The 15,640-nt window shown below is 32.8% G+C and overlaps 1 protein-coding gene across 1 annotated transcript in view; it reads left to right on the top strand.

The window, feature by feature from the left end:
* The first annotated feature begins 6 nt into the window (after positions 1-6).
* LOC117174439 (putative uncharacterized transmembrane protein DDB_G0290641) overlaps positions 7-15,640 on the top strand; it is a 72,312-nt gene continuing 56,678 nt past the window's right edge. Inside the window, exon 1 of the mRNA XM_033363561.1 lies at positions 7-90. Coding sequence (XP_033219452.1) covers positions 64-90 — 27 coding nt within the window. The 5' untranslated portion in view covers positions 7-63. The remainder of the gene's footprint in view (positions 91-15,640) is intronic.

A 15,640-nucleotide genomic window follows, 5' to 3' on the forward strand; every position in this document is an offset into this window, starting at 1 on the left:
TGTGTTTCCCGTTCTCGTTCTTCACTTTACTATTCCGATGACTGCAAAGGGGAAAGTGTTCCTATGTCTCTGTCACTGTACAAATCTAACGTAAGTACCATTACAAGGTTATGTTTAATTACATTTTTTAAATTCTATTTTAAGTTTCTTAGTCTTGTAAATAATAATCTGTCGCTGTGAGTTTTATTTTCTATATTTATTATTCACAGGTTATAATCACAGGATAATCACTTTTAATTTTCAAATAACGCGACAAATTGGGCTAGGGGCGGAAAAGAATTAATGGTGGGAGGTGGTAAGGAGTGGGGTGTCCTGCTTTTCCTGCCCAGTCATCTGGTCACCCTGCCTCTGGGGAGACTTGCGGCAGTTGTGCCATCTTTGGAAGTACTTAAAATAATGTCTTGTGGGAGAGATACCGCTGGGCAGGTTTGCCGCAGTTTTTGCCACTTTGATGTGGATTGCAAAATTTTTCCCGAATGAGATATGCCGCTGGGGAGCCTTGCCGTGGGCAAGAGATACTGCAAATGTGATAATCAGTCCTCAGAGAGTTGCCGCAGTTTTGCCACTTTGATGTGGTCTTGAGCATTTTTCTGCGGATAAGAGACACCACTTGGGAGCCTTTTCGCAGGTAGGAGATGCCGCAGATGTGACAATTAGTCCCGGGAGGCTTGCCGCAGTTTTAATATTTTAATATGAACCCGAAAATTTTTTCCGGGGGAGAGATGCCACCGAGAAGATAATTAATCCAAGTAGACTTGCCTCAGTTCAGTAATTTTTACAGTGAGAAATTCCTCGCGGGAGAGATGCTGCTGGGTAGAGATGCCGCAGTTGGGGCATGCCGCAGATGAGACATGCCGTAGATATGACATACTGCAGATGAGACAATCCGCAGATGTGACATCCCGCAGATGTGATATATCGCAGAAGATACATGCTGCAGATGTGACATGCCTCAGATATGAAAGGCCGCAGTTGTGACTCGCCGCAGAGAGACTTGCCACATTAGGCATGATATGGACCCTGCCACCTCATTCGTTGAGTTTTTTTTACTTGCGCCTGGCGGAACCATGCCTTGTTGGACCATAAGTTGGCCTATGATCGTTGCAAATGCATGGCAAAATAAAGGAACTTGGTTAAAATAAAAACATTGAATTTAATAACACAGTACAAGTAGTTTATTGATAGTATTAAATAATCGTTGAGTTTTTTTAGTAATGTTTCCCTGGCGGACCGCAGGAAACGAATGGAGCCTCTACAAAGTACCCGTAAATACCCCTTTGGGTCCCTATTCCGTTCCTTTTTAAAAAACTCAAAAAAAAAACAAAAAAAAAAAAACAGAAAAATCAACTTTTAAATTGTTGAAATTCGGATTCTACGTTAAAATTTCTTATAAAAGGTCACGGAATAATCGCAATAGTTTTTTTTTTGAACGGTAAAAAGTTTTAAAAAATATAAGACGTATAACGCCTGTTGACTGTTACACTTCAAACGCATCATCTGTAAGTAGCAGTCAACAGGTGTTATAGATCTTATATATTTTTTTAACTTTAATACCGCAGCAAAAAAAAGTATTGTGATTACTCCGCGAGTTTCCAGTAGAAAATTTAATGTAGAATCGAAAATTTAAACAGTTTAAAAGTTGATCTTGCTGTTTTTTAGTTTTTTTTTAAAGGAACGGAATGGGGACCCAATGTGGTCTTTACGGGTACTTTCTAGAGGCTCCATGCGGTTGGTTCGGTCCACCAGGGTTGCGACATTATCTATTTTCTAAGTGAAAGAAAACTGAAAAACTCCTTTAAGATCAAATATCCGCAGCATTGAAATTTTTAAAAAACATGGTGAAGTGCGTTTGTTTTTATTGTAAATTTAGATAAAAAAGTAATCGGGAACAGCACAAAGCTAATAAAATTCAATTTTACAAAGCACCAAATGATCAAAGTATTGTTTAAGAATGGCAAATACTATTTTAAGGGATGATATCTAACTGAAGTGTTATGCAACGGTGTTACATATCAAGTGTATAGGTATATCTTCTTGTTTTTAAAGTTTTTCTTTTGTTAAAAGTATTATTTTATTGTTAATATTAACTGTAAATAATGGGCAATATTTAATATAATTTAAAACGTCTTTGTACTTTAGATTATAAAAAAGGATATCTTAATATATTTTCAAATTTTTAAGTTTAAAAAAATGAACTGAAATTATACATTGCAAAAAAATGTAATTCATTTAAATTAATTTATTTTAAAATCTGCTTTTCGGCATGATTCTTTTCACAATATTTAGATTAAGATTTAGGAGGAAAAGGGGATTTGCATTATACTAGGTTTTAAATTAAACGTGAACTTAAGGCTGTTGGTCCAATCCAACTTTGATTTTTTTTAAATAGGTACGGCACTGATTCCATATATGTTTTTTCCAAAGGATTTGTGAACGAAAGAAAGAAAACTTGTCGAATATCCGGGGTTTTGCGATATCCTCGGATCAATAAAATGTTGTAAACTCAAACAATTTGTCGAGGAAATAATTATTTTCATGACAAATATGAATCTTGCGAAAGATGGAAACCAGCGGGTAGCAGACGGCAGCATTTGAACGTTTAGAATCGTTTGCTAATTTATTATTTTTTTCTCACAATTCTGACAATGGTGTCCCCAAATTTTGCGAAAAACATTGCGGGTTAGATTGCAAAATAGGGGTGTCACCTCTATTTTGGAAGGAAAAACAATTTTTCTTTTTGGCAACAAACTATTAGAATCTTTAGTTGAACGTTAGATGAATTGTTTTGATGAGGCAAAAATTTAAAATTATTGTTACTATGATGTCTTAAATATGGGTCTGTCACGATATATCGCAATGATAATATTAAACGAGGAGTTGGAAATGGGTAGTTATCGTAGTAACAAAACTAACAATATTTTTAAACTTCCGTCTGGTCAAATCGCTTCATTTATCGTTCAGTTAAAGATTATAATAGTCTTTTGCAGTAAAATACCATTTTTCCAGCCAAAAAACAGGCGACGCCCCTATGCTGCAATTGCACCTACGTTGCGAAATGGAGCAGGAATCGGGGCGTACTTCGTTATCGTCCGTAGGTTAAGACTACAATTGAGGGGCCGGATCGTATAAGGGCGTATAGAATTTTCTCGTGCGAAATCATAGTCCCCTGGAGGCTTCAAAACAAATTTTGGTTTAAAATTTTTTAAAGGACATATCTGGACATAGAATTTTATAGTGCATCTTTTTTCCTCTAGACAAAAAGTTGTCACTTTTTTAGTTTTCAAAATAAAACCAAAAAACTGACTTCTTTGAAAAGTTTGATTTTAATTCGTTTTTCACTTCAACTCGTGCTCAGTGCTTCAGTTTTTGAATTTTTTTAAAACAAATTTCAGGGAATGTGCTTTAAGATGTCCTTCGATTGACAATACGATAGGAATTCAAAACCGTTGTTTTCAAAAATTATTATTAATATTTTTCTGATATTCGGCGCGAATCGATCACTTGTAACTTCCAGCATTTCGTTTAGCGAGGGAATTTTAAGCAGGCAAATTCTTCTCGCGACAAAAATTCAGAGAAAGGTATAATGAAGCTTTTTGGAAAGTTTCAGATCAGAATATTTAATAGCTTAGGAGTAGTTATGATTTTAGTGAACGTCGGCGCTAGAGTTTTCGTGCGTATCAAAAGCTCCGTGGCGTACAGCCGCACGGGACTGAGTGTCTCGCCAATGTATGGCTTATAAATTTGATAAAACCTAAATTTGTTATTGTATAAAAATACAACAAATTTAGTTTACTGAATATAAATCCATTTTATTAGGATGCGATACAGTTATCTTAAAGGATTTTTCATAAGCATTCAAAATGTTATCACCACACTGTACCATAGTGAACGGAGGATCTCAAAAGTTTCTTATTAATTTAATGTACTTTTCTGCAGTTTCTATGCGTTCTAGCTTCTTCTTTCTCTGCGAATACATTCTAAAATTACGGTCGCATTGACAATATGAATGACCCCGAACTGGAAAGATATCCCAGATATCGACACCCAATTGCATGGAAAGTGTAACAAGATATGCAAATACTGTGTAATTCTTATTTTGTCCACAACATGCATCAGAAAAAAGAACAATTTTTTGTGATAACAAGTATCACATTCTTGTTGTATTGCATGGTGGAGAAAACTGCATACAGTATTTGCCCCTTTTTTGACATTTCCCTCTAATATAGGATACATATAGTTCTTTTCGCAACCATAAACATGAACATCAAACTAATAAAGCCACAACAATCGTTTGTAAAACTGTTCATTGACCGGAATTTTGGGTAACGCAAGATTCTGAGCATAATCAAATTCGCAGCAAAAAACCCCTTCCTCGGACATCAGCTTATTTCCAAAAATCATATTTTATTGTACCTCTTGTTTGTGAATCGCGATTTCAGGGGATTCCACGTTTTTCAAATCATTTTCGTATTTTGCGTATGTGGACTCATCAGTAGCAAATAAAAAAGTCCAGGTTGCTAATCTTGAAACCTTGTGAGCATTAACCTTTTTTGGATCATTGAACTTCATCAAAGCACTAAGAAGGATGGATTGCTTATGGTAATCTCCCAATTCCCAAAATTTGGAATGCAACTTCTCTTGTGCAGATATTGCAATACTTTCGTAGCATTTTCTTTTTCAACAAGATTGCCTATGTTTGAAAAATGTAATCAATGAAAAATATTAATATAATATTACAAACATTTATCTCGTGCAAAATCGATAAAATACAAATTTTATTTACTGTTTATTTAAAATTGGGACTTGATAGAACCGTAAAACATTAATTGTTTAAATCGACAGATTATTAAAAGGTATACCTTGTTCTTAGAAGTTCTGTGTACATTTTCCGTCCATGTACTCTCAGCTCTTTTTCGTTTTCTACCTTGAATTGCTAGAGGTATATTTTCCATTTTAAAAAAACAATAGAAAATTTGTGACTAGATTGATTATTAATAAATACAAGAGATATTCAACTTTATTAATCTTAAAATTTAATTTAGTGTGCACGGTCCAGAACATAGTTAAGGACTAACTGATCTGTTTTATTTTTGAAATAGATTTAGACAAAGTGTAAGAAAATTTGTGCATAGGTTTGATTTCAAAATGCATGTTCAAGGTCGCTTACGAGTTAAGACGAATGTTCGTGCAAACATTAGGTGTACATTAAAGTATCCTACATTTAAATCTAAAGAAACAGGAAAAATACATTCAAAATTAAGTAAAATTCATGAATATTTTGTAAACTTATTTTTGTTTAATGTTATTCACTAAAAAATTTCATAATATCATATTATAAGCAAAAACTCTCTAGCGAGAGAACGTGGCATGGAAGAGTGTATAGTAAGCTCGAAAACTCCAGCGCTGACGTTCACTAAAGTCATAACCACTCCTAAACTATTAAATATTTTGATCTGAATCTTTCCAAAAATCTTCAGTCTACCTTTCTCCGAATTTTTGTCGCGAGAAGTATTTGCCTGCTCAAATTTCTCTCGCTAAACGAAACGCTGGAAGTTACAAGTGTTCGATTCGCGCTGAGCATCAGAAACAAATTAATAATAACTTTTGAAAACAACGATTTTGAATTCCTATCATATTTTCCATCGAAAGACATCTTAAAGCACATTCCCTGAAGTTTTCATCACAAAATTCCCCTTTTATTTATCCCTTTTCCTATTTCCGACCTTTTCTTTCCCTATTCACTCTTTCCTGTTTCTTATTTTTTCCTCCTCTTTTCCTTTCCCCCATTCCCTTGATCTATTTCGCTTTCCCCTTTTAAAATTTCCCTTTTCATTTTTTTCCCGTTCCCTTCAACATTTCTCTCTTTTCTTCATTTCACCCTTTCCCTTTTTCTTTTCCTCTTTCCCTTTACTTATTTTCCCATTATCCTTAACCGCTTCCCCTTTCCCCTTTCACACCTTCGCCTTTCCCCTTCCTCTATTTCCTCGTTCTCTTTACCCTTTTTCTTTTTCCTATTCTCTTTTCCCTTTTATTTGTCTCTTTCCCTCTTTCCCTCTTTTCCTCTCCCTTTGCACCCTTTCCGGTGTCACATATTCTCCTTTCTTTTTCCTTTTCCTTATTCCCTTTTTCTGTTTACCTTTACCCTTCCACTTTTAATATTTCCCTTTCCAACCTGTTCCCGTCCTCTTCACCCATTTACTCATTTTTTCATTTCCCCCTTCCCGTTTTTTTTTGGAAAATGAGAAAGGGGCAAGGGTGAAAATTGAAAGAGGAAAAGAAAAGGGAAAAGGGGGAAATGGTGAAAATAGAAAAAAGGTTGAATGGAACGGGGAAAGGATGAAAAGGGAAAACTTAAAAGGGACAGGGTAAACGGGAAAGAGAAGCAGAAAAATGGAATGGGGGAAAGGACAAATGAAGGAAAAAATGAGAAATTGGGAAGGATGAAAAGGGAAAGGACAAAGGAAAAGGCGAAAATGGGAAAAATAAAAAGTGAACGTGGAGAATAGGAAAAAAGTAGAGGGAACGGGGAAATAAAGATAAGAAGAAAGGGTAAATGGTGTAAAAGGAAAGCGGAAACGCTAAAGAGGAATAGAAGAATAAAAGAGGAAAGAGTTAAGAGGGGAAAGTGGAAAGGGAAAAGGAACACTGCGAAGGAGATTGGTGAAGGGGGAAAAATGCAAGGAGGATGAAAAAAGGGTAAAGGGAAAGGGGAATGTTTCCCTTTACCCTGGTTTTTTTCCTATGCTTCTCTTTCCCCTTTCCCCTTCCATTTTTCTCTTTCCCCCTTTTCCTTTCCCTTTTCACCCATATAGATCCATATAGAAGTAGGTAATGAGTGCGTCGTCAGAAAGGTCCTACTCATAAAATCCATATAGAAATGAGTTAAAAGCCTGTTTGCAATTTCATATAGATTACATGTCAGGAGAATACATATAAAATCATATAGAAGTAGGGAATTAGCACAATTTAAAAAAAATCTTATTTGTATATTCATATAGGGACCAATTCAAATCTTCTTTGTAATTTCTTATAGATTACACGTTAGGAGCATTCATATAAATCCATGTAGATGTTGAGGGACTTAGTGTGTCGACAGGAAAATCCTGTATGGATATGCATGTAAATACTTATAATAAAAGGGACGCTCTTGGAATTCCATTCAGAAACCATCTCAAATTCTAATAGGAAATCCATATAGAATACACTCAAAGAAATCCATATAGATACTTGTGGATTTTCTATGTGGCAAATTTTCTCTAAGTAGCACTACCAATAGAAACCATTAGGAACAATTAGATACTTATAGAAGGTCTATATGGATCTATGAGACATTTAATGGAGGGAGGATGTTGCTAAAATTATCATGAAGTTCCAAACTAAAAGGACTGACAATGAAAAAGACGCATTTTTCCGTCGATAAGTACTCGAATAATGCATTTGTTTATTAGATTTGTTTGATAAAATCATAAAAATGACCAAAAAATTATGAATATTCTGAAATTATCACGAGGTTCCTAATTTTAAACAATTGACATAGAAAAAAAAAACGAATTTTTCTAACGACAAATGCCTGAATAATGCATTTGTTATTAAATTTGTTTAGAATTTTAACAAGAATAGTCTTAAGAGAAATTTACTTCATTAAAATGTTGTTTCCATTTAAATTTCTTGCAATATAACTTTAAAAAACGTTAAATTATTGAAAATGATAGTAAACACATTTTCAACAAATAATTTGCTTATACAAATTTTCTTTGTTTATTGTATCATGATGGAGTATCTTGATATAATGTAAATCTATGAAACGGTCAGCCGAAGTCGTATTTTGAACCAAAAAATGTACCTTTTTCCCACTGTGCGCCAAGTCAGCAGAACAGTCATTAGAGTAAAAGATATAGAATTATTTTCTTCTAATTTTCCGCTCTCTGTCTCTTTCACTCTTATGATATTTCCTGCTGGCTGGTGAGTAGTACACATGCGTGTAAATACACCTTTAATCGACTTTTAAATGTCAAAATTTAAGTATGTTTTAACGAATAAAATTGTCGGATATATGAGAATTATTACGGAAATTGCCGAAAACTCATTAAGATAATCTTAAGTTTTGTTTTACTAAAAATAATCTTACACAAAATAAGATCATGCTTGAAATTTTAAACTTACCAAAGATCATCTTAAAGTATATCTCTGAATACATCATGACTTAAAACCGATAAGGCGATAAACCGATAAGAATTTACAGAGAATTTAAGAGAATTTTACCTTCGTCAATATTTTCTTTATCTTTAAAGCGAACGGCAAAAGAATAAATTCAAGGTTGAGATTTTGACGTTAGAGTGGTATAAATAGTGTTATGTTCTAATCTAAAGATTTTGGAACACTTAAGAAGATGTAATAATCCTTTTCAAACCATAAACTTCCTAAAACTCAGCATCAAATCTTCAAGAATATTTTTGCGTTACAAATTCTATAACACAGTCGCATAGAATAACTAAAAATTATTGTACAAACTACAAGATTCGCTTTTCAAAAGTTACGTACCTGTATTCTATTTATTATGTTGCCGGAAATTCTAAGCCCGCAATCGATAAAGATTTTACAATTCTCTCTTCTTTCAATAACGTTTGTGTCCCACCAGGGGTACCAGTTGTAACATACTCGTAATTTCTTGTTTTTAGACGTTATTTATTTGTCCAAAACATTTATTTGTCAGGAAAATTCGATTCTTTATAAAAATTCTTTAATGATTTATTATTTCAATTGTGTCGCTAAATCGCAGTTATAGAAATGTATCTAAAACTTTTCGATTTGTCTGGCCAGGAAATTGGTCCCGAATATTTACATCGGCACCACTCCTGACAGAATATTAAATCTGAAAGTGAAGATTTTATTAGAGACTCTAATTACAAATGAATTTTTTATTGCTTTCTATTGATAAAAACGAAGATGTGGGATTACAAAAGTAAAAGGAGAATTTCTTTGTTTAAAAAAATTAAAATAGTGTATCCTCAAACTTTAAATTAAAACCTTCAGCCTAATCATTCAAGATATTTTTATATTTAAGAAATCTGGTGTACCGAAACAACCGAATGAGGCCTCTACAAAGTACCCGTAAAGACCCCATTGGGAATTTTAACGTAGAATCCGAATTTCAACAATTTAAAAGTTGATTTTGCTTTTTTTTCAATTTTTTTATAAAGGAACCGAATAAGGACCCAATGGGGTCTTTACGGGTACTCTGTAAGGCTCCATTCGGTTCCTTCGGTCCACCAGGGCCTCTATTTAATTCTAAACGTCTAACAGAATATTTAGTATAAGTTATCATTCTATCTAATATTTTCAGAACCTATTTACCTTAACTAAATCATTATCATATTCTCCTCTTCCTCCTCAAATCCCTATATTATTTTGTTATTCTACATATATTTTAGGAGCTTATTTAACTTGATGTAGGATCATTCAAGATTCAACAGGAGAAAAAAATGTGGTTACAACTATAAGAAAAGCAGCATATCTGATTGTGGCGCACTCTATGGTAATGTCTATAAACCAAAGACCTCTTGTTAATGAAACTACGTTTTAGTTTAATAAGTTGCTATAGTTGAAACAAAAATATGTTCACGATTCTATTAATAAGAAATTCTTATCTATTCAACTGGATTTATCAAACTCTTAACAGAGTGCAGTGCAAACAATGGAGATACACTTAGTACGCATGAACAAAGTTTTACCTGCAGTTTCTTTAAGTTTTGTTGTTGATATTTTAAAGCTGTTGCGCTCCTTTTATTTGCACATCCAAATGCCACACAACATGCGATTCGGATGATATAATCATTGAATCCAATATTTTCAGTACCTACTTGTCTTAACTACAACATTACTGTATCGTCATCCTTCTCCTCCTTTTCTCCTCCTCCTTCTCTACTCTTTCTCGCTCTTCTACATACATTTTTGATAGTTTAGTTACCTTGATTTAAGAGCATACAAGATTTAATAGGAGAAGCGTGGTTACAACTATATGAAAAGCAGCGTACCTGATAGTGGCGCACTCCATCATAAAATCTGTTAACCAAATTCCTCTTCTTAATCAAACTAAGTTTTCATTTACTTAGGGCCGATTACACCAACTCTGATTAAATCGTTAATCATTGATTAACCTTATTTAATTAATACTTTGCGTTCCACCATTCTTTTAATCGTGATTAGGGGAAGATAATCACGGGTTAAGTTAACCGCCCAATAATGGCGGGTTATAGAGTTTAATCAGTGATTAAAGTAACATAACCCCGAAATTCAAGTGCAAGTGCAGTGAGTGCAGTATACAGGAAGAAAATATGGCTCTGTTTTACAATGATATTTTATCCTCATCTGATGATGATGAAATACTTAACCACGTTTAGAGAAGGCCACGAATATTCAGACAAAATTGCCACTTCCCTTCTATTACACTTGCCACTGAAGCAACTCGTAACCTCAAACTTTGGGAATCTTATCATATGCCAATATTGCGCCGAGTGTTCATGAAGAATTTCGTTCTAACTAATCAGAGTCGCCGTTACAACAGAATGACCTAGAAACTAGACCTTATTACGAACAAAGTATATGATTAGCTAATCAGAGGTTGAAAATGCATGGTAGAACGCGTCGCTGGTTAACTCTGATTTAATCATCGATTAAAAAATCATCATGATTAAAAAATAATCATGATTATTTAATCATGGATTGAATCAGAGTTGGTGAAATTGGCAGTCAGTAGATTGAATCTTTTCAGCAGATCACTCTATTAGGTGAAAGATGATTTCATCGTTTGTATCAGTCAACTCTAATAATTATGTACCTGATTTATTTCATAAATACTAGCAAGAGCATTCAAATTATTCAAATTATATGTTCTTCATCTCAAACAGTTGATGTAATATTATTATTACAGGGGGACCTACCTGGTCTTAATTTCTAATAGTTTATTTTGCATCCTAGCTATATCAATATAAAATTCTAAATCTGTTACAGTGATCTGCTGTTCTGATCTGTTGATATTTTTCAAGTCGCTCAATCGCAAAGCCTTCTGCAATATTACAAAATTATTTTTTATTTAAAACATTTGTTCATACATTGAATATTTTTTAGCAGATTACTCTATTATATGAAAGATGATTTCAACGTTTCTTAGTCAAGTCCAATATTTATGTAGCTGATTTATTTTATAAATTTTAGCAAGCGTTTTCCAATTGTATTTTCTTCATCTCAAATGGCCGATTTGGCATCCTAGCTATATCAATATAAAATTCTAAATCTGCAACAGTGATCAACTGTATGTAATCGGACCTATTAAGAATCTGTTTGTATTTTTCAGGTCACTCAATAGCAAATCCTTCTGTAATCTTACAAAATTATTTTTGATTTTAAACATTTTTTAATACATAGCTCTCTCCCCCCCCCTCTCTCTCTCGCTCTCCATATCTCTTTCTCCCTAAACTATATATGCTGCATATCATTTAGCATCTTTATCTATTAATATATTCCCTGTTTGTCGAAATATTCTACAAGGTGCTAAATTATAATCGACACTTCTAGACACGTTTGAAATATAACGTCTTTCTTCATGGCTAATAGTTTATTTCGCATCCTAGTTATTTCAATAAAGTCTACATCTGTTACAGTGATCCACTGTATGTAACAGGACCTCTTAAGAATCTGCTGGTATTTTTCGAGTCGCTCAAACGTAAAGCCTTTTGCAATATTACCAAATTATTTTTGATTTAAAACATTTTTTAATACATGGTTCTCTCTCTCTCTATCTATTTTTCTCTCTAAGATATACATGCTGCAGATGATTTACTGCCTCTATCTATTAATATATCCCCTCTTTGTCGAAATATTCTAGAAGGTTCTAAATTATAATCGACACTTCTAGACACGTTTGAAATATAAAGTCTTTCTTCATGGCTAATAGTTTATTTCGCATCCTAGCTATATCAATAAATTCTGCAACTGTTGCAGTGATCCACTGTATGTAAAAGGACCTCTTAAAAATCTGCTGGTATTTTTCGAGTCGCTCAATCGTAAAGCCTTCTGCAATATTACAAATTTTACAAAATTATTCTTTGAATTCTAACTTTATTTAGTACATGGCTCTCTCTCTCTTTCCATCTATTTTTCTCTGTAAGGTATACATGCTGTAGATGATTTACTATCTCTATCTATTAATATATCCCCTCTTTGTCAAAATATTCTACAAGGTTCTAAATTATAATCGACACATCTAGACACGTTTGAAATATAACGTTTTTGCAGTTTAAAAAATGTAATGCGTCACGAAAAATAACCTTGAAGTTGTTCACACCAAAATTGCGTAGTATAATTTGATGAAGCCATTCAGAATATTGTGGAAACATAGCACGAACCACCACAGCTGCAGAACATCGGTAAGGTAGGTTTCTATGGTCTCTGATAGTAATACACTGGAACCGCAGTTATATCCTCTCGCACTTGTAACCTCTCGCGCTTATATCCCTGCATAACTCTTATTTATATCCGCTTGTCATCCACCACCTCGCAGTACCACGTGACAAACAAGCTAATCAGAGCGCAGCGCGGCCATTACTCCTTCGCTGAGCAGCATTGGTGGGATCCCCTTCAGGGAGGATATAAATGAATGTTTACGTTCTAGGAAGGCGGATATAACTGCGGTTCCAGTGTATGTATCTACCCTTTTTTGTTTCAGAAGATTCAACATTATAGAAAAAGAATTTTAACGCTAAATTAGATCATTCTCGATTTCTATAAAGACTATACAGTAGCTTAAGTGGATGATTGAAAATTTTTTTAACAAAATACGGGCCTTACCCGGTCATAAGCGTACAATAGAGAAAAATTAATATTTTCAGACTCCAGCGCAAAAGTGAAGATTATTCTATTATTTTGAATGCGCGATTTTTCCATCTGTCTAAAATGCCACAATAAGAATAAGATGCCTCCTAAACTTATTCACTTCTATTTCCATAGCGACCGCCACACGGGTTTCTATTCTCCCAAAGAGAACGTGTTTTCAATATATTTAATTCCTTCTAATTGTACCTGTGACACACCTCATAGAGACATTTTTTATGCCTCAGAAGAACTGAGATTTTAGTTGGGTATGAGTGCAATGAGACGAGGGCTTAAAGTCAGTATAAACAATTGAGGGAACGGGGAATAAATGGCAAAAAAGGAGGAAGGAAGAGTTGAAAAATATTAAATGAGGATTTTAATTATCGTCTTTGCCCGGCGGTTAGCGCCCGGATGGGTGTGCGCTCGAGATTCTTGCTTGATCGTGTTTTCACTCCTTTTAACTACTGCCAGGGTGGCGACTTGCCCGAGAAATGGATGGAAATTTACTTTTGATCTCAAAATTCAACTTTTCATTACTTTAAAAATTTCGGTCCCTGTTCCAAGTCAGAATTCTCGTCACAATTTAAAAGTCCTCTCTTCTAAATTAAAAAAAAAAAGAAAGAAAGTGCTTGAAGTAGTTTTTAGAGTTTTTCTCCTATATAATGGAAACTTTTGTTACATTGTTTGTTGCGAATTTATATTTTTTTAGTTAGAAATTCAACTACGTGCGGTTAAAAGTTACGCTCTTTTCATAAAAATTAATTTTTGTTTGTGGATTCATCATTTTAATTGAAAATTTATCTTATTTTGAAAATGTAACCGTTTTGTTAAAATTCTTCTTTTTTTTCATAGAAAAATTTAACTATTCCAGGAAAAAATTGAACTAATTGGCAGAAAATATGTTGTTTTTTTTTCGTTAAGAATTAGATTTTTATCGGCAAATTATACTATTCTATTTTTGTTTGAAAATTTATATTTTTTATTTAAAAATGATACTACTTGTTTCAAAATTTATGTACTTCGTGAAAAATTCGCCTTTCTTGTAGAAAATGTGGGAAGTATAAAATTCACTTAATCCAGTTAAAGACTAATTATTTTAGTTGAAAATTCATCAGCTTGGTTGAGAATTAATTTCTCCAACTAAAAATTAAACTATTAATTTATTGGTGGAAAATTCCTCTTTATTGATTAAAATTTTTTTTGTAGGAAATTATCTTTTTCCGTAAATGTTAATCTCCATGTTTAAAAATTCATTTTTCTGGATAAAAATGTAATTATTCCAGGTAAATATGTATCATTTTAGATGAAAAATCATCTTTTAGGTTGTGAAAAAACTGCTTGGTTAAAAGTTACTCTTTTGTTAAAAATTCATCTCTTTAGTTGAACATTTTTTTTTATTGCACAATTTAATTATTCAATTTTCGGGTAAAAAATATATTTTCTAGTTGAGCATAAGTCTTTTTTGGCTAAACATTGATTTTTCAAATTTAAAAATTAAGTATGTCGATTTTGGTTGACATCGATATTTTTTAGTATAAATGAATTTTTTTGTTGAAAACATATCCTTTTCAGTTCAAAATACGTATTTTTTGGTTGCACATTGATTTTTTGAATTTAAAAACTATTTCATTTTTGTTTGAAAATTTATCCTTTTTAGTCAAAATCAATTTTTTTGTTTGAAAAATCCAATCTTTCAGTTGAAGATTTATTGTTTTAGTTAAAAGCTCATATTTTTTCGTATAAAGTTCAACTATTCATTAATTTTTTAAACTAAGAATGAAACTTCCATTTTCTGTTTAAAATTATATATTATTTTTAGTTCAAACTTCAACTGTTCGTTTGAATATTTGTTTTATTTGATTGAAAAGTCAGATATTGATTCAGATTTGTAAGTTTCGTTGGAGGCTTCATTCCATTAATCGTATTTTTATATCATTCATAAAATAACCTTCTCTCTTATATTAAAAATTCATATTCGGAATTGATAATAATGTAATCAAGTTCTACGATTATACATTTTTAGTTTTTAAAAATATTCTCCTGGACTCTTGAAGCTCAAGAAGAAATTTTAAAATTTTGAATTGCGCGCCAAAAATCACTGAAGCAACACTTAAACATAAACTATTTATTTATTCATTTATCTTTACTTTTTGGTTGATAATGCAACTGTTTTTAACTGAAGTTTTTTTTCAAATCGTACCGACTGGTTAAAAATTCATCTTTTTATATTAAGAACAGTTTTTCAGTTCACTGAATGTTCTTTTGAACTTAAGAACTTTTTTTGTAAAGAAAATATCGAGCTGAAACTTTGGGAAATATATTAGAGTACAATAAAGTACGTTTAGGTACTGCATTTTGGTAGGAACTTCACTGAAAATTATTTCATCTTTTTTCTGAACCTCAAAATTATTTGAACGTTCGAACTTTTTTTATACATAGAATATCGGTCTCAAACTTTGAGAAATGCAAGAACCGAAAGAAAACTACGTTAAAGTACAAAGTTTAATAATAAAAGATGTAGAAAAAAATATTTTAACAATCAATTCCAACGGCATCAGCCGGTAACGTTGTACACGAAAATACGAACTCTCTAGAGCCTCGTCTAGTGGCCGCCAGGTTCCGTATTTTCGTGTACAACGTTACCGGCTGATGCCGTTGGAATTGATTTTTGAAATATTTTTTTTTACATCTTTTATTATTAACCTTTGTACTTTAACGTAGTTTTCTTTCGGCTCTTGCATTTCTCAAAGTTTGAGACCGATATTTTATG

This window comes from Belonocnema kinseyi, chromosome 6, assembly GCF_010883055.1.
Source record: "Belonocnema kinseyi isolate 2016_QV_RU_SX_M_011 chromosome 6, B_treatae_v1, whole genome shotgun sequence".
In the NCBI taxonomy this organism is placed as follows: Eukaryota; Metazoa; Arthropoda; class Insecta; order Hymenoptera; family Cynipidae; genus Belonocnema; species Belonocnema kinseyi.